General features: G+C 44.0%; 1 protein-coding gene across 1 annotated transcript; it reads left to right on the top strand.

The window, feature by feature from the left end:
- The first annotated feature begins 129 nt into the window (after positions 1-129).
- Positions 130-21,836, top strand: rps6kc1 (ribosomal protein S6 kinase polypeptide 1). Its single transcript, XM_069696601.1, is given in 17 exon segments — positions 130-296; positions 1,468-1,503; positions 2,427-2,547; positions 2,821-2,936; positions 3,017-3,110; positions 3,198-3,251; positions 3,402-3,824; positions 4,247-4,371; positions 4,659-4,757; positions 7,062-7,109; positions 7,751-7,883; positions 9,339-9,751; positions 9,754-11,023; positions 12,132-12,221; positions 17,940-18,022; positions 19,878-19,973; positions 20,887-21,836. Coding segments are annotated over 17 exon segments (3,405 nt in total). The 5' UTR covers positions 130-194; the 3' UTR covers positions 20,989-21,836.
- Positions 21,837-22,928: the final 1,092 nt, after the last annotated feature.

Here is a 22,928-nt window from a genome sequence, read left to right as displayed (position 1 = left end):
CCTTTTATGTGCAGTCTGTGGTGTTTATCACAGTCTAAAGTGGGATGCGAGTTACGTTAGTTGCATGTAGTTCCACTGTTTGTCCTGAGGGAGGCGCTGTAACTTATTCGTCGACTTGTCACTGACAGTGCAACGAGAGAATGAATGTGTACGGCTAGCCGGCTGTTAGCTTCGGCAATGTTGTCACTATCAGAATGATATCGCAGCGGGACAGGGGAGATTTTGCTCGGTTTTATACTGTCACAGATCCCAAAAAACACCAGAAGGGCTACACCGTGTACAAAGTCACCGCCAGGGTGAGTAAATGGACAAATCGGCACTCTTGGGACGACGAGGCTAATGCTACGAGCTACAGCTGTGCTAGTGAGGCTAATACGACGCAAACACGAGATAATAAGATCATAATAAACACTCTTCTTTCTTCTTTTGAATGAGCTGTCAGACCTGCTGTTTAACCAAGGTGTGATGGAGCGGTGTCAAAGTCTGGGTTTGATTGTATTATCCACACATCTGTGTTGATTACTCCAAAGTCTGGGTTTGATTGTATTATCCACACATCTGTGTTGATTACTCCAAAGTCTGGGTTTGATTGTATTATCCACACATCTGTGTTGATTACTCCAAAGTCTGGGTTTGATTGTATTATCCACACATCTCAATGTTAATTGTCAAAAATCGATGTCCCACAGTGTAAAAAATCCCTAAAAAAAATCCCTAAAAAAAAGTTCCCCTTCAGATTTGGACAGTGAGGTTTAAGTTTCTGAGGAAGTGTTTTCTTTGATTTATAGAGAAGTGATGATGTAACGTATCTCATTATTGACTAAGACATGCACTTGAGCACATTCCCATTGTTAAAGCCAAAACTGCTCCCATCAAATACGAATCTGCTCAAAATATTGTTGGTCGTTGCTTTTTAGAAAATCTTATGAATCAGCATAACATATTTAGGCTTGCCAATAAAATAGTCTCTGATCTTCGTCCTGAACGGCGAATACAAATTATTACCATCAAATCGGAGATACAAGGTTTTGCGATTTAATAACATTTAGACTAAAGCACTCCTTTGCAGCCAATCCTGAAATGAAATATTTACTACCAGATCAAATTGATCAGATTTATTTTGCGACACCGTAAACGGAGTTGCTGTGATGCAAGAACAATTTCAGACTCGTCCGGTGAAGCATCATCATCATTCATTCCCAGTTTAATAACTTAGGACGAGGACATGCTGAGTTTCTTTGTCTGTGCCTGGCTGCCGTCCCGCTCACTACGACTGTTGGGGATGTCTCGTTCAAACACTCAAAGACGTCTGTCATTTGCTTTATAATGCGCTCATTGTCACGCTCAGAGCTGTGGCTCTGCTCATACTCGTGACGGTCCCACGCGAAAGTCTCAGCAGGCGAAAGAAAGGGAAAACTCGCATGAACTTTGCACAGCCCTGAGTACTCTTCTCCCTCTTCCACACAGATAATCTCCAGGAAGAACCCGGAGGATGTCCAAGAGGTAAGACATGCAGCCACTATTTTTTACATTGCAACTTGCTTTTTTTTTTTTTTTATATCCCCCAGTAAATGAGTAAACTAAGGAATACCTGTTACATCTTTAAAGTGTAGTTTTACAGAAATCTCTCATCACTTTGTTGAATTTTTGAGGACTTTGTTTCGCTCAAAGCAACGGTTTTGTCTTTTAAACGGTTCAACTCCACTTTCTCATTGTATAGCTCTCTGAACATGGAGTAAAAAACATACATTCATGCTTTCTTACATCGCAAACACACTGAGGAATGCAGTGCAGTCTGGAACCAGTGCTAATGCAACGGGCATGATGTCAATTACTGCATGTGTGTCTACGAGAGACAACACATATCTCCATTACTGACTCCAGCTCCTGTTTGGGAGTCGGGATCGGCCCGGTTTTTCTCACAGTAGCTGCCCGTCTTAAGATTTTAGCAAACTGGACTTGCGTCTCAACATTAAGACATAATACTTTGCTTTACGCGACTAAGTAAGTGACTACTTTATCTCAAGTTTGTGTGAGGATGTTGGCTTTTATAGTGTTATTGCACAGGATGGGGGTGAGATGAGGACTTCAACTTGAGTGAGACTTATTCATGTGTTGGCATGGGAGCAGGCACTTACATTCAGCTTATTGTCGTTAAAGGCTGCGGATTGCTTTTGTTAAAGTATTTGAATGTTTGTTCTCTTTAATAAGACATGATTGATATGTGAACGATTACTTAAAAATCAGTCATGTGATAATGTGATTGCATTTACAGATAAGTATAAAATCAAGTTATCTCTGCAGGCATTGTTTGGACACAATTGGTGCCACTTTGCAGATCTTTAAACACAAAATCGTTGATTCCTTCTTTCTTAAGCCACTTTTCTTTCTGTCTCCATCCATGTGCTCTGTCTCTCTTTCTGTAGATAACGGTATGGAAAAGATACAGTGATTTCCGGAAGCTACATCAGATTCTCTGGCAGCTGCACAAGAATGTCTGTAGCCAGTCGGAGCTGTTCCCTCCCTTCGCCAAGGCCAAAGTCTTTGGTAAGAAACCCTTCGGTAGTCCCCTCCATTCCCGTGTCAGACATTAGTCATGATTAAGAGTCAGAGACAAAAAGCTTGTGTTTGTTTTAATGATTACATCAGAACTTTGTTTACAGTCTTCCTCATCTTTAGTGGTTGCTCTGCCCCTTTGAGGCAGCTTAGTGGTAGTAAACTGCAAGCAAGCATCAGATTTACTTTATATGACCACCTGCTTAATGGAAATATCACAAGTATGTTTTTTTGTCTTCTTTGTATCCATGTATGCATATGTAGGTCGTTTTGATGACTCGGTGATTGAAGAGAGAAGACAGTGCTCTGAGGATCTCCTCCAGTTCTCTGCTAATATCCCTGCTCTTTACAATAGTCAGCACATCCAGGATTTCTTCAAGGTACCTGAGCACACACAGGCAGAAACACAAGAATAATCCCAGAGAGACCGTTGACCGCAATATTTGTTATGATTTTCCAGGGAGGTGAGGTCCACGACGGCTCAGAGCTCATTGGACCAGCTGAGCCCTTCTCTGACTTCCTGGCTGACAGTTTATCAGACTGCAGCTCTGATGGTAGGATTACACTCAACAAGTCTTCCTCTTAATTTACAACAACTGCTAATTCAAACTCACTTATTGATGTGTGGATATGGTTTTTAGTTCAAAAGGACATCAGTGGTGCCGATGATTTGACTATCACATCGGAGTATGGAGGTAAAGTAAAGTTTGCTTGTGCAACACACTAACACCCACAAACATTAGAGCTAATTTGGATTGTCATTTTTTTGTTCATGTGTAGACTTATTATGAACTATGTGTGAGTGTGTCTGTCAGTATTGACCCGAGGATTCTTGTCCTCCCCAGGCCCATCCAGTGACAGCGACTTGACCTCCCTGGCCGTCGATACAGACTCTCTGGCTGGGTTGGATGATGGCATGGCCTCAGGTCGCACCTCCCCAAACCAGCCACAGGGGGGAGCCGCCAACATTAGCAGTAGCTGCAGCCCTCGCTTGCCCTCTCTGCATGAACGCCGAACCCCATCTCCTGCCCTGGTGCCTGCCTCCTCAGCGCCTAATCCAGAGGTCAGCTGGCCAAGTCGAACGCCGCTCTTCTCCGGCAGTCTGAAGAAAGCCGGTGGCGGCAACTTGAAGGACGTGAAGTCAGACTACCTAGACAAAGCCAGTGAGCTCATCTGTTTCGCTGTACAAAAGGAAAAAGAGCAGAACTACCAGTCAGCTTTTTCGTACTACCGCAGTGGAGTCGACTTGCTGCTGCAAGGAGTGCAAGGTCAGTTTGGCCACTGGAGTGTCACTCAGGAACAAGAACATACCCGGAAGGGTTGTTCTCTTGTTTTTGCCATTGAACCCATGTAATATAAAGGCTTTTACTCTGCTTACACAATGTCAAAGGAAATACAGTGTGGATGAAGTGTCGTCAGAAGCACTTCAATTTCATTTTTATGCCTTTATACTGACCGACTCCTTGTGTTTGCAAAGGCTGTGTGTCTACTGATGCTACCTTTGGGTCGACACCGAGTGCAGAAGGGCCAAACTTAAAACACATCACTTTCACTCTGCTGCTTATTAAGTTGTCATAATAATATAATGCTGTTTTGTCCGTAAATGATATGCTGCTACAGAAAATTTAAACCTTGCTCTGTAGAAAACTGTTTTGCAAAGACAAACGATTGACCTATCACCTCTTTCTAGGCGAGCCCAGTGCCACGCGACGAGAGGCAGTGAAGAAGAAGACTGCTGAGTATTTGATGCGAGCAGAGCAGATATCCAGTCAGCATCTGAGGAGCAACATGGGTCAAGGGTCAACACAGACAGTGGTGAGTGGGAGGGAGATGTCACTGACCCTTTATACTGTTGATGTTATACTGTGGAAATGGGCTTTATACACTAGAATTATTAGACTACTCCAGAGTGCGGTGAAAAGTTCACAGCAAGTTTGTGTATAAAAATGACATTGGACTTTAGTTTCTCTTTTTATGACACTGACTTGCAGTTTTTCGCATATCACTTGGGTTAAAAGTCGCTAGAAGTCACAATATGTGATGAATGTGTGTTTTTCAGTCGGCTTTAAAACACTGAAATGTCTTCTTTTTTTTTTTTTAAGGCCTTTGGGGCTCAGTGCTGTGCTTCCACTAGCAGAGGAGGGCAGCAGAGTCCATCGGAGGAGCTGAGAGCTTTCAGGGTGTTGGGGGTCATAGATAAGGTAAGTTTACTATTTAAGTCTTTTGAATTTATTTCGGTGTTGTTTCCTTTTTAAAACCAAACAGTTTATCTTTTTTTCTCCCACGTGAGTCTGTACTCGACACAAATAGGGCTTTGTCTAAAACAAACATTTCCCTTTCTGTGATTTAATGTCAGAATTATCTCAAAATAATTACGCTAAGGTCAAGCAGGCACTCATTTATTTAATCGTAACCCCGGTGCGGAACGTGGATGGCATCCATCTCCAAATTTCTCCCCCTCGTGTCCTTCCCTTCTTCAACCATCTCTTTTATCTGAGGCAATAAAACGTAATAGATTTACTGGATGTATGGCAAGGGCTGAGTGTGTGTATGTTTAGCGTCAGTTATGACTACCACAAGGTCAGTTTGGGTTGCTGGTCCTCTCAACCAGCTGCCTGTGAAGCAACTTCACCACTCAGCCATGAAATGACTTGGCAAGCAGCTCAGGGAGCGACGCACAACATTGAATCAATGATGCTCATCCTACACACACACACACACACACACACACACACACACACACACACACACACACACACACACACACACACACACACACACACACACACCCCTAAGGAAAATGTTGACACAATACCAACATGTGTTACTCCATAGAGGTGCCCACAAAGTACACAATATGTCAGAAACCATTCGGGCACCCAGTGGGGGAAAAAACTCATAAGCAGAAACAAAGATATCCAGCAAGAACCCCGTCTTTCCTCTTCTCTTTTGCCTCCTCCTCCTCCTTCCTCCTCTCACTTTAAATGGGGACAGAGGGGACAGATGGAGAGAGCTCCTCACCCTACTGCCCCTCTCCTCCCCCGCCCCTCCTCTCCTCTCCACCCCCCGCCCCCACCCCCTTCCCTGATGTTTGTTTCTTAATTATATTAGCGCCCTGGCTAGCACCGCCACTCTGTTTACTCACAGCTCCATTCATATCCATTTAGCCTGCACCTGTTTGGTCTCAGTCAGGGTCACATGGAGAGAAACGTACCCACAAAACATAACGCACGCACTAAACCACACACACACACACACACACACACACACACACACACACACACACACACACACACACACACACACACACACACACACACACACACACACACACACACACACACAGAGAGAGAGACACCGGGTCGCACACATATGCTCAAGCTCTCCCCTGAGATGGTGAGTGAGCAGAAGAGCAATGGAGATGTCAGAGAAAAAAGGAGGGAGGAAATAAAGATATTGGACAGGAAAGGGAAATGAGAAATGAGAAAGTTTCTTTTTTTTTGGTGAACTTTGGGTATATTTGGGCAATTTCGAGCTGCCACTGCTCAACATTACTGTCTCTGTCATGACAAATTGCATAGCTCTGTGGTGACACCTTTTTTTTCAAGTAGCACATGTGCTCTAAAGTTTAAGATTTAAGAGCACAGGAAAGAAACTTGTGCCTCTTCTATATGAACAAAGAAGTGATTGACCATCAGTTTTGGTTTGATTAAGTTTCTTTTTTGGGCATTTTAAGGATTGCACTTAATGACCACATTTGTTGATTATTTGTTCATTTGTGAGTGGTTTTTTTTTTTCGTTTTTTTTTTCATTTTTCAAACTTGTAAAATGGTAAAAAAAAACATTTAAGAATTGGCCATTATAATTTTCTAAAGACCAAGGTAACGTCTTCAGATTCAATGTTTTGTTCAATTAGTTGGAAATTAAACAAAAAAGTTCAAATATACTCAATTTACAATAATTTTTCATAACGTAAAAAGCAGAAAATCCCCATATTAGAGAAAAAGAACTGATGATTCTTGGCATTATGGATTTATAATGATTTAATTGGTAAATTGGTAAATTATTTTATAGAGTTCATAGACTTATATATATATATATAAAAAGGTTAGTTTAATTATACATTATAATGTATAATTATAATGTTTGTCTGTTAACAAATCAACTGTTTGCCATTTTTTTTTTTTAAATTTCTTGTAGCTTTTGTTTTGACCAATTTGGCATCTTTTTCCTCCGTTTGGCTTTTACCCTGCGGAGATCTATTGGTTCCTTTTACTCTGTCTTACATGACTGGGACTTAGTTTGGTCAACACAGCAGGATCTAACAATGCAGTGCCAATTTCTCCAGTATAATTTAGGGACCTACATTTATCTCGCGGATGACCCTTATGTGTGCCCTGACCCGACCGTTGAAAAACACTGCTCTGGAGGACATAACCACTACATCATCTTAGGCTGCGTATGTCTGTTCATACCCCGCAATTAATGGCTCTCTTCCATCGCAGGTTCTTCTGGTCATGGACAAGAGAACACAAGAGACATTCATCCTCAAAGTAAGTGTAATGTGTGTGTGTGTGTGTGTGTGTGTGTGTGTGTGTGTGTGTGTGTGTGTGTGTGTGTGTGTGTGTGTGTTTGCCCTGCATCCTCATCGTCCTGACTGTAAGTGTGAAGTGTGCCAGAAGCCCCTGTGTGTGACCGGTGTAATTGATTCTAATGGGCCTGTCCCTGTCAGCTCCTCTGCTCTCAGGTGTGAGACGTGTGCCAGATGCCGACGCACAGCGCAGGCACAAACGACTACACACACACACGTACGCACACACATACATACGTGCGTACGCACACACTCTCGCACCCAATGTGAACTTTACGTGTGGCGCTTGATAGATCTGTGTGGCTCCTTTTAAAGTCATGCGCTGTATGTAGCTTGATGAATCCAGTGACTTTGGGTTGCCGTGGGGCATAGCTGGCACTTCGTTAATGGAAGGTTTCTCCTTTGCCACACTCCTTTCCTACTCCCCCCCCCTCCCACCACTTACTCTTAAATGCCCACCTTCCTCTTCCTCCTTCCGTCCATACCCTCCTTTTTTGGGTTAATTTACTTTTTCTCCTCTTGTCCTTAGAAGCTTGTTATTCATCTCACACCTACTTCTCCTTTAATTACTCACCTTCTCTCTTCTCTTCCTCCTTATTACAGGGTCTGAGGAAAAGCAGTGACTGTGGGCGGTCTAAGAGGACCATCATGCCTCACTCTGTGCCGCACATGGTGCAGCTGAGAAAGTTTGTCGTCTCTGAAGACACGGTCTTCCTTCTGCTGCAGTACGCAGAAGGTAAGAGACACGTTTCCCCGCTCATCTTCCCTCTTTTGTCTTCTCTACCTCCGCTCGTCTTTTCCGCTCCTTCACCCGATCCCTCTTTCTCTCGTCTCCTGCCCCGCTTTGTGCCCTTGTTCCAGACAGATGTTTGATAGAGATGGGTGTGTGTCACAGGTCATTATTCTGAATACCAGGTGGCGCCATGCTTCATTAGCTATGCCAACACCTGGGCCTCCTTACATCCCACTCACTCTACGATGTGTGTGTAGACCGTGTGTGTGGGTGAGTGCGTACAATGAAGTGCAACCACGTTTTTTTAATGCCCTGTAACCTATTCAATCTGGTGTACTCCATAACCACCCTGCGCTAATATTAGTGGACAGTATTGAATATCATATGGGGCTGATCAACATGATCTAATCGAGGTAATCAAATGACAGTTCAATCAAAAACAGTTTCAGCGCTGTTACGTCCCCGTTCTGTGATTCGCTAAATCCAGGTTCGCTCCTTCTGCTTCTATAGTATGCTGCTCTTTTAACGTGCAAGTCTGAATGAGGATAGACAGGCAGAAAGAGGGAGGCATTGACCTGAGTGACATTGGACAAAACAACATGTGGATGGTTTTACTTTCTAAGCCATCGAGCTGCCCTGCTATCATTATCATCAATGTGAGCTCCCTATTCATTCTCATCACACACAACAGATGCTGGCTTCCATTTGCTCACACCACAGCTGTGTGTGTGTGTGTGTGTGTGTGTGTGTGTGTGTGTGTGTGTGTGTGTGTGTGTGTGTGTGTGTGTGTGTGTGTGTGTGTGTGTGTGTGTGTGTCTGTAAGGCGGCATGTGAATGTGTGTGTGGCACATTTTTTATTTTATAGATGTAGTGTTTTTATCTACAGAAAAATTATATGCAAAATGGTGACAAATGTTTTCTGATTATGTTTTTGCCCAAAGCTCAATTACTAACTGAGCAAAGTGGACTGCTGCTCAGAAACCCTCAGACTCTTAAGGGGCCGCAAAGGCCTCTAAATACGGGCAGCTCCTTTAAAAAACTTTACAGGATTGTTTTATAAATCTACTACATAACTTTGACTATCAACACAAACCATCCATCTTTCTTATTACTGCCTGCTAACGATGTGAACTTAAAGCAGTCTTGAAGCTTGTGTTTGGCTGATCCACAATGCTCAGTGTTGCTACCACCAGAGATGGGACATATTTTAGAAAAGGGAACTATTCCCCAAAAAGAACATTTTGATTTTGTATTGTGGTTTTAAAACAAAACAAAATTTGCTGAGTTCATCAAAACATTCATGAAGAATTCGATTCAGTGGAAAAGGGCTGTAATTATCTTGAAGGGTCACATTTTTCTCTCTACTTCCTCAGTTCCTTTCCTAATACCTGTTTCCCCCTGTATTATGCACCCTCCATTTCTCTTGGTCTTTTAATTCTCTTTTTCTTTCATCTTGAGGTGGAAAGCTGTGGTCTCACATTGGGAAGTACATGCGTAACTCCAGCCCAGAGGATAGCTTTGACATTCCTTTCATCCAGAAGAGCCACACAACGGCGGTCCACTCACCACAACACACCATACCACAGGTGGATGTAGGTTCAGTGAGTTGTGATTCTGGTCCTGCTGCAGGTTCAGATTCAGTCTCAGGGCTGCAGAAGGAAGGAAAGAAGCTCTCCGTGTCTCCTCTGAAAAAGGTTCTCCCTCGAAGGCTCTTTGAACAGTTTGGGGCCCAGTCAGACTCTGGAGCCACCTCTGAGGAGGAGTGCACCAACAGCTACTTGACACTTTGCAATGAGTACGAACAAGAGAAAGTGGAACCAGATGCACTAGAGGAGGAGGAGGAGAAGAGCGAGCAGGAAATGCTCTCATTGGAGGTGCCTACGCCGCCGCCGCCGCCGCCACCACCACCACCACCACCACCACCACCACGTCTTCACAGAGCCGCTCGCTGCTTAGCAACGACAGCCTGTCTTCACCTATCAGTTCTCAGGAACTCGGCTTCTTCAGTGAGTTGTCTGACAAAAGCGGCCACACACACGACAATGACCAACACCGTGGTGAGGGGCAGGATCACAGCGAAGTGTTCAGTCCTTTATGTTCCCCCGCTGTGCCTCTGTCTCTGGATCAGTCCAAGAACACGCCCATGGAGTTCTTTCGTATTGACAGTAAAGACAGTGCAAGCGAGGTGACGTGCCTTGACATAGGAGAGCAGCGTCCTTCTCACAAGCAGGTGCCCCTCTTTTCTACGTCTGACCTGGGCTCGGACGTCGCCGAGGATCTTCCAGAGCTGGCTCAGGAGGTCAAAGGCCCCAGCTTGGAGCGTTGGGGGTTGGACTGTAGTGATAAAGGCTCCAACGAGTCAGTGCCAGTAATCTCATTTAAAGAAGCGGTCGGCGAGGACGAGGGCCATCCTCCAGACCTTTTAGTCAACCTTCCAGTAATGAGCGGGACTGAGGACTCTTTACAGGAGGAGTTAGAGACTTCAGGAGTGTGTTTGGGCCTCGAGGTCACAGCCTCACCTCAAAAGTTTATCCAGCCTGACGTTTTACAGCTTCATAGCCAGCTGGAGGAGGAGGAGGAGCAGCCACAGGAGCAGGAGCTGTCATCTTTATGCACGGCCTCTGCAACTTGTGACACCAGCATTACATCTACATCCCCTTTCAACTCCCTATGGGATGACTTCAGTGTTGCATTTGAGGCCTCTGACAAATTGCTTGCTCACCCTGAATGCCAAAATAATGACCTCACCTTTGATGCAGACTTTCCAGATACTGACTCCCATAGTGAGAAACTAGAGCCCAGTACAAGAGTGAACACAGACTTGGTTACAAACCCCAGTGGCACAGGATCTGTCCCAGCCACAAATGGGACGGAGGCCTGTGCAGCGGTTGAGAATTTATTAGGTCTCGATGGTGAATCATCAAGAGCTATTAGTAATACAGGTGGCAGCGAATTTGATAAAGAAGTATCACGGCTGTTCGCGGAGCTGGACGAGCTGTCGCTGGCTGCATCCCAAGCTCGGATCCCGGAGGATTTTGTACGATGCTGGGCAGTGGAGATGGTGACAGCTTTGGATTCCCTGCACCAAGAAGGCATCATCTGTCGGGACCTGAATCCCAATAACATCCTGCTTGACCACCAAGGTGAGACATCTGTTATTCTAAAAGCCTTTTTATTTTCATAACAGAGCTTTGCACGGGTATTTCTGTAAAGATATGTCACTAACTTGTAGTATAAACAAATAATAACTACTTACAACACGCTGGTGCAGCGCTAATAATGCAGTTTATTGTCAGAATGTTAAAAAAAACAAAAAACAATCAGCTTACGACAACATTATCAGCTCATTATTAGAAGACTAAAAGATAGTAAGAGAATCCAGCGATCCTGTTAACAAGGGATACACATCACAAAGGCTTAAAACCTTACTGAAACAACAACATCCCACCAAATCAAGAAACCAGGGAAGTACTTGAAGTAAATCTTTTGATGGCCAGTGAAAAAATGAAGTGTCAACTTTTAAGAAACATGAGTAGAAAAATGATTCTGCCAATTCAGCTGCACTGAACAGAGGTCGGAGGACGCAGCAGGAATCCAGAAATCGCATCACTCTGAAGCTGCTACATCACAGATGTCATGTTTATTTTTTCCCCCAAAAAAACAACATAACTTGTCTTGTAAAAAGTCAAGATGTAATCCACAGACTACTGGACTGATGGCCTGCCTCCATCAGTCAACCTCGATCTAATCTATTTACCAGAATTAAGGCTCTTTCAGGAAGGAAAGTGTTGTTTTACCACGAGGTCACAGATTCCCCCTCAACTTCTTCTTTTGCCGTCCTACAATCATCTCTCTCTACCTCGTTATCAACAAGCATCTAATTAGCTGAGTGGCTGTTTTCGTCTCCCTGGTGGTAATTATTGTTCTAAAGGGCCCATCAACGGCCTAGTGTGGTGCATCAGTCTGGCTAGCCCGGGCTAATGGCCACGGCTACCTAATGACACCATTAGTTCTAATGATAGCGTTAACGGGTAGCCGCTAAACAGGAGTAATCGCCGGGGCCGTGTGCTTGAAAAGCTCACGGAGGGATGTAGAGAGGCAGAAAGGAATGGAGGAAGGAAGTGCTCAAAAGGTGGCTAAATAGTTTGAAAAGTCGATTATCAGAGTGACACTTGGCTCCGTCAGTTTGACAAAATGCAGAGGATCAGATGGTTGTTTGACACTTTGCATCTTTTCCTCTCCTTTCCTTAGGTCATGTTCAGTTTACCTACTTTTGTTGCTGGTGTGATGTGGAGGAGTCCTGCGACAAAGAGGCGATTACCAACATGTACTGCGCACCAGGTGAGACATAACATCCTGTGCAGACTTTAAAAATGGAAAGAAATCTAAAAATACAAAGCTCCTGTTGCATTGAGTTTTTCTGTGAGGTGAAAGAAACCACGTAGCACATCTTCTCAGTGTTATTTTCCTTTTTAAGTGTCTACCAGATTGGTCAGTGAATGGAGGATGAACAGGAAATAGCTGCTTTTCACTCTTCCTCCGAAGTTGTGAGATTTTGGAGATTCAGTTGTAGTTGTCCCGTTGTCCTGTAGAGTGTGCTGTTGGGCAGCAGTCAGCCTGTTGTGAATTAACTCCCGTGTTTTTGCCCCCCAGCTGGCTTGTGGCAGCTCTGGCATGCTGTTTAAAAGCTGCCTTAAAACAAACTGCTGATGGACTCCAGCACCGAGTCCGTACTTAGCACTTCTGTGCGTGTGGGGTGGGGTGGGGGAGGAGGGTATGTGAGTTCATGCATCTGACATCTATGGGTGGCTAAGTTTTCCAATATGCAAGTGCTTTAAGCATATGGCCTCACACTCGGGCTCATGGAGTGTGTGTGTGTGTGTGTGTGTGTGTGTGTGTGTGTGTGTGTGTGTGTGTGTGTGTGTGATGTGTTTGATTTTGTTTTTGTTTTTCTGAAATATGCAGGAGTGATGACTGCTCGTTGAAAACACTGGATGCACTCGGAGACGTACACAATGACCCTCACAACCTTTCACTCTCCCACACACACTTACAGTGTATTCTTCCATATTCATCCTCTCTCTCTCAAGCCAGGAAGGTCACTTCAGATTTAAATCCTTCTTGTCTCTTGAACGCACAGAAGCTGACTGTTGTAATAAAAATGAGAGCAACAAATGCTGCGTTTAATATCCAAAGTGTTCGGTTTGTTCCCTCAGCAGCAGCTTGCTTAAAAGCTTCCTAATAGAAAACAGAAGCGTACAGTTGACAGTAAATCTCAGCACAAGAAGTTCAATGCGTGTTGCAGCTTAAAAAATATAAATTCTGACCAGAGACATTTCTGCACTTACATTGTTGCGTAATTAATGTCGTTTTATTCCCGTCTTTATAAGAAGTGAGGACTTTTAAACTGGCCTCGGGTGTGGGGGTTGGTGGGTACCCTGTGATATACAGGGCATTATTTAAAAAACAATTGTACACTTGACATCTAGATAGTTGCTTGTCTTCAAATGCCACATTTTTTGGTCTAATCAGCTGTCAAAAACTGAAACATATATTAAATTGAAATAACATGAAGCTGAGAAAATTAAACAAATACTTGAGGCTCCAAACTACATAAGGAGAAACTTTATGGAAATGTTGCACATCATCTACACGAGTTCCCGATACAATAGAAGTTCAGCTTTTTGAATCACATCAGTGTTGAGTTTGCCTGCAGCTCGTACGCTGAAAATATTTTCTGACAACCGATGTAAAAAGTGTTGAACGTGAGCTGAGGTGGAGCTGAACTGACCTCAGCTCAGGTGTGAAAGCTCTTGTCAACAGTTGATCCCGGATGGATCAGTGGATGCGATACGCGTTAGCTGCCAGCAGGGGGTGTGTTGCGCTGCCGTTAAGTGCGAAGACCACTTCGACGTGTGTCGACTGCCCTCCTCAAACAATGACAACTTTCTCTCTTGTTCTTGTTTCTCATGGTGTCCATCTGTATGTTTAATTCTGGCATAAACACACGAGTACAAAGTAGTGGCCATCGCCTGCTGTGCTTCCTTTCATTTATTCCATACCGTCGAACCTCTACATCTCCAACACGGATATGTCTAAAGATGCATGTACGTGTGAACACACACACACACACACACACACACACACACACACACACACACACACACACACACACACACACACACACACACACACACACAAAAACGCAGAGTTTAGAGTATGTGTGTCTCTCCTGCCCTTGTTATGTATTGCTGTTTATCCAGACAGGGTCAGCTCTTGCAATGGCTTCATTCCTGATGACAGATTTATGAGTGTTTGCCAGAAAGCTAGCAGGGGGTCTGCTGTGACTGTGTGTGTGTGTGTGTGTGTGTGTGTGTGTGTGTGCGTGCGTGCATGCGTGCGTGCGTGCGTGCGTTAGAAGGAGAGAAACATGTTTTTAAATAACACACATTCACACCCAAAAAACACGGGAGTGTGCTCGGAAAATGCAGTGGCGGCGAATTAATCTGTTTATCCTGCACTTGTGATTATTTATTTTCTCACCGTTTTGTCATTACTGATAAACATCAGATGGCTAATGTTTTCTTCTCGGAAAATAAAAAAAAATTAAAAAAGAACAAGCTATCAAGTCAGTGGAACACAATCCACTTTGGGCAGAAATAGGAATTGTTTATTGTTCGGTTGAAAGGAAGCAAGACCAAAACCGATTGTCTTCAGTGTCTAAGAAAAGGGAAATTCAATATTCTTCCTCTCTGAGTTACTGAGCACAATGTTTGTTTTCCTTTTTTTTTTTTTTTTTTTTTAAATCCTTTTACCTGCTCGAGCATGCATGATCTAATGATAAAGTTTACTTCTCCTTTTGACACCGAGCCGTCATCTCATTGTTTTGAGAGGTTTTTAATGGAAGAAATTGTACCCAGAAAGTACTTCTGCTTTGAGTTGAATATTTTTACTCTTGTTCTGTTGTAAAGATGTGTAATAGGTTCGTTTTGAGTATATCATTTATTTGCTTTCCCCAGACTCACAGTCTTGGAACTGACTCAGATTCTGGACAACAAAAAACTATCTCACTGTAATTATGAAGGACGACACAGAGATTATAGAAATATTTCGATAACGAGCTCCCAAAACAAGAAAGACGAGTCGCTCAGCTTTAGTCTCTGATGTTAAAGACCTCAAACCGTGCCAGAGGTCCCGGTGGAGTCATAAACTCAGACCTGTATTTTATCAGCTGCATTTAGACAGTTACAAATTCAGCCTATGCTCAAACCCAGAATACTGTATATCAGGAATCAAAGAACGTTCGTCTCAGCTGGACCATGTCTTTACAGGTCTCTCTAAAAAGTCTGTCAAGACACCCGCGGTTGATTCAGAAAGCCGATGCTGTCAGTCCAGTTCTCACATCTTTCTGATGGTAAAAAAAAAACCTCATTACAATTCATAAAAAGTCCCTTCACTCAGAACCAAACATGGAGAAGCAGCGTTTATTTTTATGGACCACATATCGATGCCAAACTCCCAGAAACTCTCCTTTTCATTCATATCCTGCTCTTCACTGCTCCGCACTTTAACTTTTTTTTCTCCCTTTTATCTGACTCATTTTTTTTGTAGCTTTTTTTGTCTTTATTTTCCTCCTTTGAAAATCTATTTGTGTCTCTTTCAGTATTCTCTTTTTGTTTTGGTGTCTTGTTCTTTGTGCCTTACGTAAGACCTTTTACATAAGGCTGTTCCATTGTTGAAAGGTGCTTTACAGATCAGCCTGCCTTGCCTTGACACATCATACACTGATCCTTCCTTACTTCCTACCTGCACACAGTTCACTTCCTCTTTTAGTGACGACTGTCGGTTAAGATTTTAGGGAAGTCGGTCCGAGAGGAGAAGAGAGAAAGTTCCTTATGGCCCCCAGGAGGGAGGAGATGGAGTGTGATTAAGATACAGAGCAGGAGGGAAGTGCATTGTTGAGGGGAAAGGGAAGAAGAAGAAGAGGCCACGAGGTGAACACACTGTATTGTTGTCCCGTTGTATCAGAAGTCCTCGATATCCTTCTGTTTTCTGAGAACCGTCATGATTTTTCACGCGCTGTTAAGGAGAGAAAATGTCAGGTTTGCGGAGGTATGTTCAGATTGGAAGATTTACACATCATATAGCTCACTGTAACACCGGGCTCTGAGTGACCCATGGCCTGTGGATGCAGTTAATTCTCCCTTCCCATCCTCTTTTTCTCTATCTCCTTTTCTCCCTGCCTCGCTCTGACAGAGCGGTAAGTGTAGCCAGCTCCACTGTACTCTCCCTGCAGCTCCTTAGACATTAATCCATTGTGATGACATCGACCTTGCTCTGAGACGTGTGTGTGTGTGTGTGTGTGTGTGTGTGTGTGTGTGTGTGTGTGTGTGTGTGTGTGTGTGTGTGTGTGTGTGTGTCCAGTATCTTCCCTCCAGCTCATAACTACACAGGTATCACTGGTCCGTTCAATGACGATCTTCTCTCCTTGGCTGTCAAAACAGTAGTCCTGGGGAGCCCTGAAGACTGGTTGCTCAGTTGGCTGTGCAGTGTGTGTGTGTGTGTGTGTGTGTGTGTTTGTGTTTGTGATTCTATCTGTGTGTGTGCAAAACGTGCAAGTCGTATCACAGCCCTCTAACCTTGGCTGCAAGAGAGCTGCACAGGGCCCTGGAGTTCCCGGCAGCCTCCAGGAGATGAAGGGTCTTTGTCTAATACACTCCCCCAGCTGAGGTGCCTGGTCCCTGGGCACACACAGCCGTGACCCTGGGTCCCGGCCCTCTGGGTGACCGGGCACCCCCTCCCCCGTGCGGAGCAGAAGAGAGGGAAGCTGAGCGGCACAAGAGGCCATCTGGTACCCAGCGGAGCTACATACACGCTTGACTTTAGCAAACGAGTATCACTTTTGGTTTGTGTGGAGTCCAGTCGCCTTCGCTCAACATTTTGTGACTGTGGGTCAGAGTCTTGCAGGAAACTGTCCATGAGGGAGACTTTAGACAGAAGTCAACAAACTTCTCACAAAATGTTCACCTTGAGAGTCTTTTACATGTTTGTGGATGTGAGTGTTCGTGTGTCTACTGTACTAACAGTGTGGTCGCCAAAGCAAAAAGCTTAACGACAGACTATCATCGGCATCTGTGATGAAGCTGCAACTGTGTTATGATTGTTTCAGTTATTTTCCAAAATAAAAGATGTGCAGCTTTACCTGCTTGTTTTTTTTTTACTTCTCTTAACTAAAAATCTTCTTTCTTTTTTTTTTGAGTGCAAACTTGTTTGACTGGACAAAAAAGACAAAAACACTTTTGATGACATGACTGTGGCCTCAAGCAATTTAGGATTTCATATTTTGCTCCTATTACCTGACATTTCACAGACCAAACACACAATTGCGTGACTGAACAAAATTGTCCGCAGATTAACGGAAAATGAGACTAATCATTAGTTTTAGCCCAAAGCTGAGCTAAGACTCAACGTGGGAATAAAGAAAAATGAACAAAACGTTTCCCTGTTTGTTCTCAAGTGTTCCTGCTTTACATTTTCTTGGTGCGTGTGTGTTGTCGGAGTGTGTGTTTGTGTTTGAGGTCAGGTCATGCAGATGGTGTGAAGTTGCAGCACAGACGGTTTCCTCAATTTAACTGCTTTTTATTATGCAAATCACCCTTTTATGAGACGCACACTTGGGGTGTGTGTGTGTGTGTGTGTGTGTGTGTGTGTGTGTGTGTGTGTGTGTGTGTGTGTGTGTGTGTGTGTGTCCATGTTTTTGTGCTCATTTTGAATTGATTGCATTAATTCAGTGAAATATTAAGTAATCCGAGAGGAAACGGTGTTTAATGTTGAAGGTTTAAAAGCAGGATACTTAAAATAGCTCGTAAGCTTAAGATCAATAAATAATTTTAGTCATGCATATTCAAATATTCGCTAATTTCACATTTGTCACGAGTTCATTATTCTTACTCGCGTTCTTCCCCAGCTCATGAGCGATTTCTCGGCTTGTTAATTTATTGATCGTTTCCGTCTCTTCCTCTTTTTTTCTTTTTCTTTTTTTTTTCGCTCTTGTTTCAGAGGTGGGAGGTATCAGCGAGGAGACGACGTCATGCGATTGGTGGAGTTTGGGCGCCATCCTGTTCGAGCTCCTGACAGGCATGGTGAGTCTAAAAGTCTAAAAAAAAAATGTTTTTTGTTTGTTTTTTCTTTGTTGCTAAGGTGTTGTGGGATGTCTGTAGGTGTCTTGGCTTTCAACTCTCTCACACTCTTTATGGTGGTGCCAGGTTGTGTGTGATTCTGCGCGCGTGTCTGCATGTGTTTGAGTAGGTGGAGTTTGTTGTTTCGGTGTGTGTGAGGTGCGTCTTGGCTGCCGTCTCTTACTCTGGTTCTCGGGGAGTGCCAGGGGTGTCGGTGTGACTTTCTCCCCCAGCCTGAGCTCCATCTGCTGGGCCATGGGGTCAGCTCTCCCCGGGCTCCTTTGCTGGCTCCTCGAGCAGCGCTGGGCTCGGAGCACACCGACCTCAAATCGGCGTGGAAGGTGGAGACCGGGGCAGCTCTCAAGGTGCTGCAGCTCGGCTGGTCCGGGATCAGATGGGGACCGTCTTCAAACAGGCTTGGGAGGAAGCCTTTTGTTTTGAAGATATATATATTCAGCTGCTATACATGTACACAAACACAAGCACATACTAATTATAACTTGCTGCTCTCTTGAAGGACAAATACTCTCACCGTAGCAAAAACAGACACCCAGCGCAGGTGCACAGCGTCACTTCAATTTTTCATTGTCTATTAAATTTGAATACATTCTAACTGATTGCCAGCGGCCATATTTTCATATCAGCCTTCACATCGGTGCTTCTCTTCAGCGGCCCAAACATGAGTCGGGGTGTTAGGTGAGTGTTATTATGTCGAACAACGCGCACCTACTTACCTGTGTGGGTACAAAACCACAAAAAAAAAACTCAGTCACACAGATGTCTCCTTTGATGATTATGTCTCGGTGCGGTCCTGGCAAGGATACACACATGGGCACACACACACACACACACACACACACACACACGCACACACACACACACACACGGGCACACACACACGCACACACACGGGCACACACAGTGTCTCTTGATCCTTGCAGGATAAGATCTTGCCTGGAGCGGTCTTGACTGCGGCTAGGAACGCAGCCAGAACTCCTGCAGCACGTATCAGCAGAGACGGAGAGGCAACCGACCTAAATGATGGAAAAGAAAACAAAAAAACAAAACACACCGGGTCCCCTCCCAGTACAAACACACAAACAGTTTATGGCTTTTTCGCCGGCTGCACACACACTCTGCTCTAGCATTTCCAGTTCGTCAGCGGAGACGCACCGAAGGATGCGCTGCTGCAACATACAGTGATTGCGGTCATTATTGTCAATTATTTCAACAATGGGACTCTATTCTGTGGTCGGAAAAGCATTCGCAGGTCTTGCGCTCACTTTCTCTCACTTCTGCGATTAGTTTTATTTTCCCGTGAGTGCAATAATGTCCACTTAACCAAATTGACAGTTTGACCTCGTCAGCTTTTACTTTGAAAACCAAAAATACATCTGTTTACTGCAGATCGAGCGCCATCCCTTCCAGTAAGCTTTGTTCTATGTGAAAGAACCAAAAACAGTCATGTTTTCTGTGTCATTGTTTCTGTGATACTCTCACACACACACACACACACACACACACACACACACACACACACACACACACACACACACACACACACACACACACACACACACACACACACACACACAACAAGATCCAAGAAAGAGCAACAGCAGTGAAATCAGGACCTTGTTGTAGTTGGTGGGATCAGTGTTGTTTCAGGTGCTCTGGCTCTCTGGTCTCCTCCTATTTGTGCAGTCCCTGGTGCTCCAACATTCACTTCGGCTCCGCGGGTGTCAGCGTACAGTAGTTTGTTTTTTGCGTTGATGGCTATCTGTCTCTCCTCTTTCCATCCCTCCTTCCCTCGGCACAGTCTCTGCTGCGCTGCCATCCAGCAGGAATCGGTCGCCACACGGCTCTCAACATCCCCGAGTCCGTTTCAGAGGAGGCCAGTTCTCTGCTGGAGCAGGTGAGAGTCCAGCGTAATCATAAATAATCGTAGTCATTTCATATTCACAATTTGCATGTTCCCACAGTTGCCCTCACAATTCGATTTTTCCCTCCTAAAGGGATTTTTTTTTTTTTTTCCGCTGGACTTTCCCCGGGGAATAAAATGCGCAATATTTTATTTTCTACAGTAGCAGTTATGGTTTGTGTGAAATAAATACAGTAGGAGAACCGGGCTAGTGTGACCTGTTTCAGCTGCTCCACAAATGACAAAATTGTGTCGCAAGTGTGAAATTACAGTGCTGAAAATATCATCGGATTGATCAGTGATCTCTGGGAAGTGCTGCGAAGACAGGGGAGCAGTAAATTCTCCAAATATGTAATGAAAATACAAAACCGACATCACTGTAACAACTGTAAATGATTCGAAATATTTCAAACAGAAATGTTTTCAGACAGATTGTAGCAGATAAATAAATATACTCTACTCATGATGGACATGTTCTTAATAACAGCGCTTTGCTTAGTTATTGCACAAATTCAAAACCGTTCCTCTTCAGATGTGCACGAATATGTTCATATGAATTTATGTTGGAAATATCTAACATTATTATTTAAAACTGTGAAATTTGGTATTCATTTGAACTGCTTGTTGTCTTATGAGTGCCAAAGATAATTTGTTTTTACACACTTTAATCTGCCAGTGGTATAAAGTAACTTTTCTACGCGGTAACCATAAGAACTGCGAACTTTTTGGAGGCTTTGCTATGCCGTTAAGTTGCATTTGTCAGTTCGTTATGTACCCCTCAGGACTATAAATGTACCGATTTATGATTCTCTCGTTCAGAAAGGATTTTATGATCATGTGAATTTGAATTGATTTTTTTTTTTCTTCACATTTTGGTGAAAATGTAATTAATACTTTTGGTCTGCAGCTGCTCCAGTACAACCCCATGGAGCGACTGGGAGCAGGCGTGGGAGGAGTGGATGACATCAAGTCCCATCCCTTCTTTTCCAGAGTGGACTGGCCCACATAGACGCTGTGCATTGTGGAACTGTGGAAACCAGAGTTGCATGCTGGGAAACCGGCCGTCCCGCCTGAACTCCCTTCAGACTGAACACAGAAATAGATTAATAGTAAATCCACATTACAGCTATTCGGTGACCATGGATTTTGTTATTTTTTTTTGGGTGGGGTGGGGAGGGGGGGGGGGGATTAGAGTTTGCCAAGAGGCAGTACTCCCTTCTTTGTACAGTGCTCATTTCTTTATGTCATTTAGTGCGTGACGTTTTTGATGCAGGGAACACGTCACGTGTGTGTGGTGCAATAATTTATACAGCGAGTGTCCCGAGTGACGACCCGCTACGACATCGTTCCCTTTCCTCTCCTCTGACGACAGCCGTAAGCCAAAACGATACAACCGAGTGAGGAGACATTTCTGTGCCCTCGTGTTTTCACTGCATTAATGGAGCACTGTTAAGTTTTTCCATTGCGACTGACAAAGACTTGAGTCGCCTTTGCTAAAGACCCCGTGTGCAATACGCTCGGTTTGTTTCTATCTATGACACTTGTACCATTCCTCGTGGAGCCCACTGAGATTAGTTGACACGAGGCAGGTTGAGCTTCTTACTTTGCGCTGATCTCGACACAGATCTGATTTCCCACGTGATCAAACTTCTTCTGTTGACCTCTTTTGTTGCCAAGCAGCCCACAGACAGATATAGACGGACACTATGCAAGGCGGATGATCAAAATGTTAAGAGATAAGTAATGGGCGTTACCGAGTGGAAGTATTTAGTAACCCTAAAATTCGAGATTGGAGCGGTTGAAGACACATTTTAAGACTCCCTGAGCGTTTTTCATTGAAGAAAAAAAAAAGGATGAGGCATGAGCAGACGTTAGAAAACCAGCCCTTTTACACAGATTTCAAATGTTTTTGTACGACTAGTAGAGGACTGTACACCACTGCATTTTGTGCATGTAGGATTATGATTCGTGTATTTAATACCTATGGAAAAAAAAAAATCTATGGAACAATAAATAAAGTGTGTCGTGGAAATATACCTTTTTAAGGATGTGCTGAGCGAAAGGTTCACGCAGGTGTCAAAGACTTGTCAATCACTTCCCGCCACATCAGTCGGAGCCGTCTCATCTGATTGTGTGTTTTGTGTTTGATGCTGATTTTATATCCACAGCGACTGGTTCACATTTTTACACGCCGTTCATCACTCCGTATATTATCATACGAGACATTTAAGATTTGTTGGAGCATGTTAAACACTTGTAGTGCATTAGTCTAACCGATACTCAGATAATCACTCCGCTACAGATACACGTTAACGACAAGAAACTGCAAATTACCGGCTTCACATCCGTTAACACCTTTTTAATCACACATAAACATAACTATAACGCCAGATTGTTTTTCAGATTTTGAACAACGCTCACGCTTATCTGTGCTCCGTATCTTGTCAGTGCACTCTGGGAAAACATTAAACCTGCCCGGATGAGTACGAGAACAGCGGTGGTGCTTTCTTGTGTCGCTGCAGACGGGAGTGCGTGTCGTGTTTGATCCAACGGCTGCACCCGGTCTCATCCGCCGGGCCGATGCTGGTCCTAGAAAGCCGCCGTCGCTCCTGCTGAGCGTCACCGTGACATGAGACAGCGCACGGACATACAAACACGCATAAACACGGGGTAGTAGATGCCCAGCAGTCATCGATGCACATGGGCCCTTTTTTTTTTTTTTTTTTTTTTAGGGGTGCAGTCACCGCCGTGGTCTACAGCTACTCGGCGGTGTGTCGCCACAACCTTGTAGCGAAATGAAAATGGCATCTTCTGGATCTTCTGTTAAACAGCCGGGCACATAAAAAGGTACAGGAAAAAAACAAACAGAGTTCTCTCGGGTTGCATGTGCGTGAGAACGGATGTATTTTAGAAAAAAAAAAAAAATCAAAAAGTGCCTAAATTTGATGT

Source organism: Brachyistius frenatus, unplaced genomic scaffold (assembly GCF_029030835.1).
Source record: "Brachyistius frenatus isolate BFR_SWC_R1_liver_20210118 unplaced genomic scaffold, ASM2903083v1 Contig_21, whole genome shotgun sequence".
Classification (NCBI taxonomy): Eukaryota; Metazoa; Chordata; class Actinopteri; family Embiotocidae; genus Brachyistius; species Brachyistius frenatus.
This window is presented reverse-complemented; position numbering and strand designations above follow the sequence as displayed.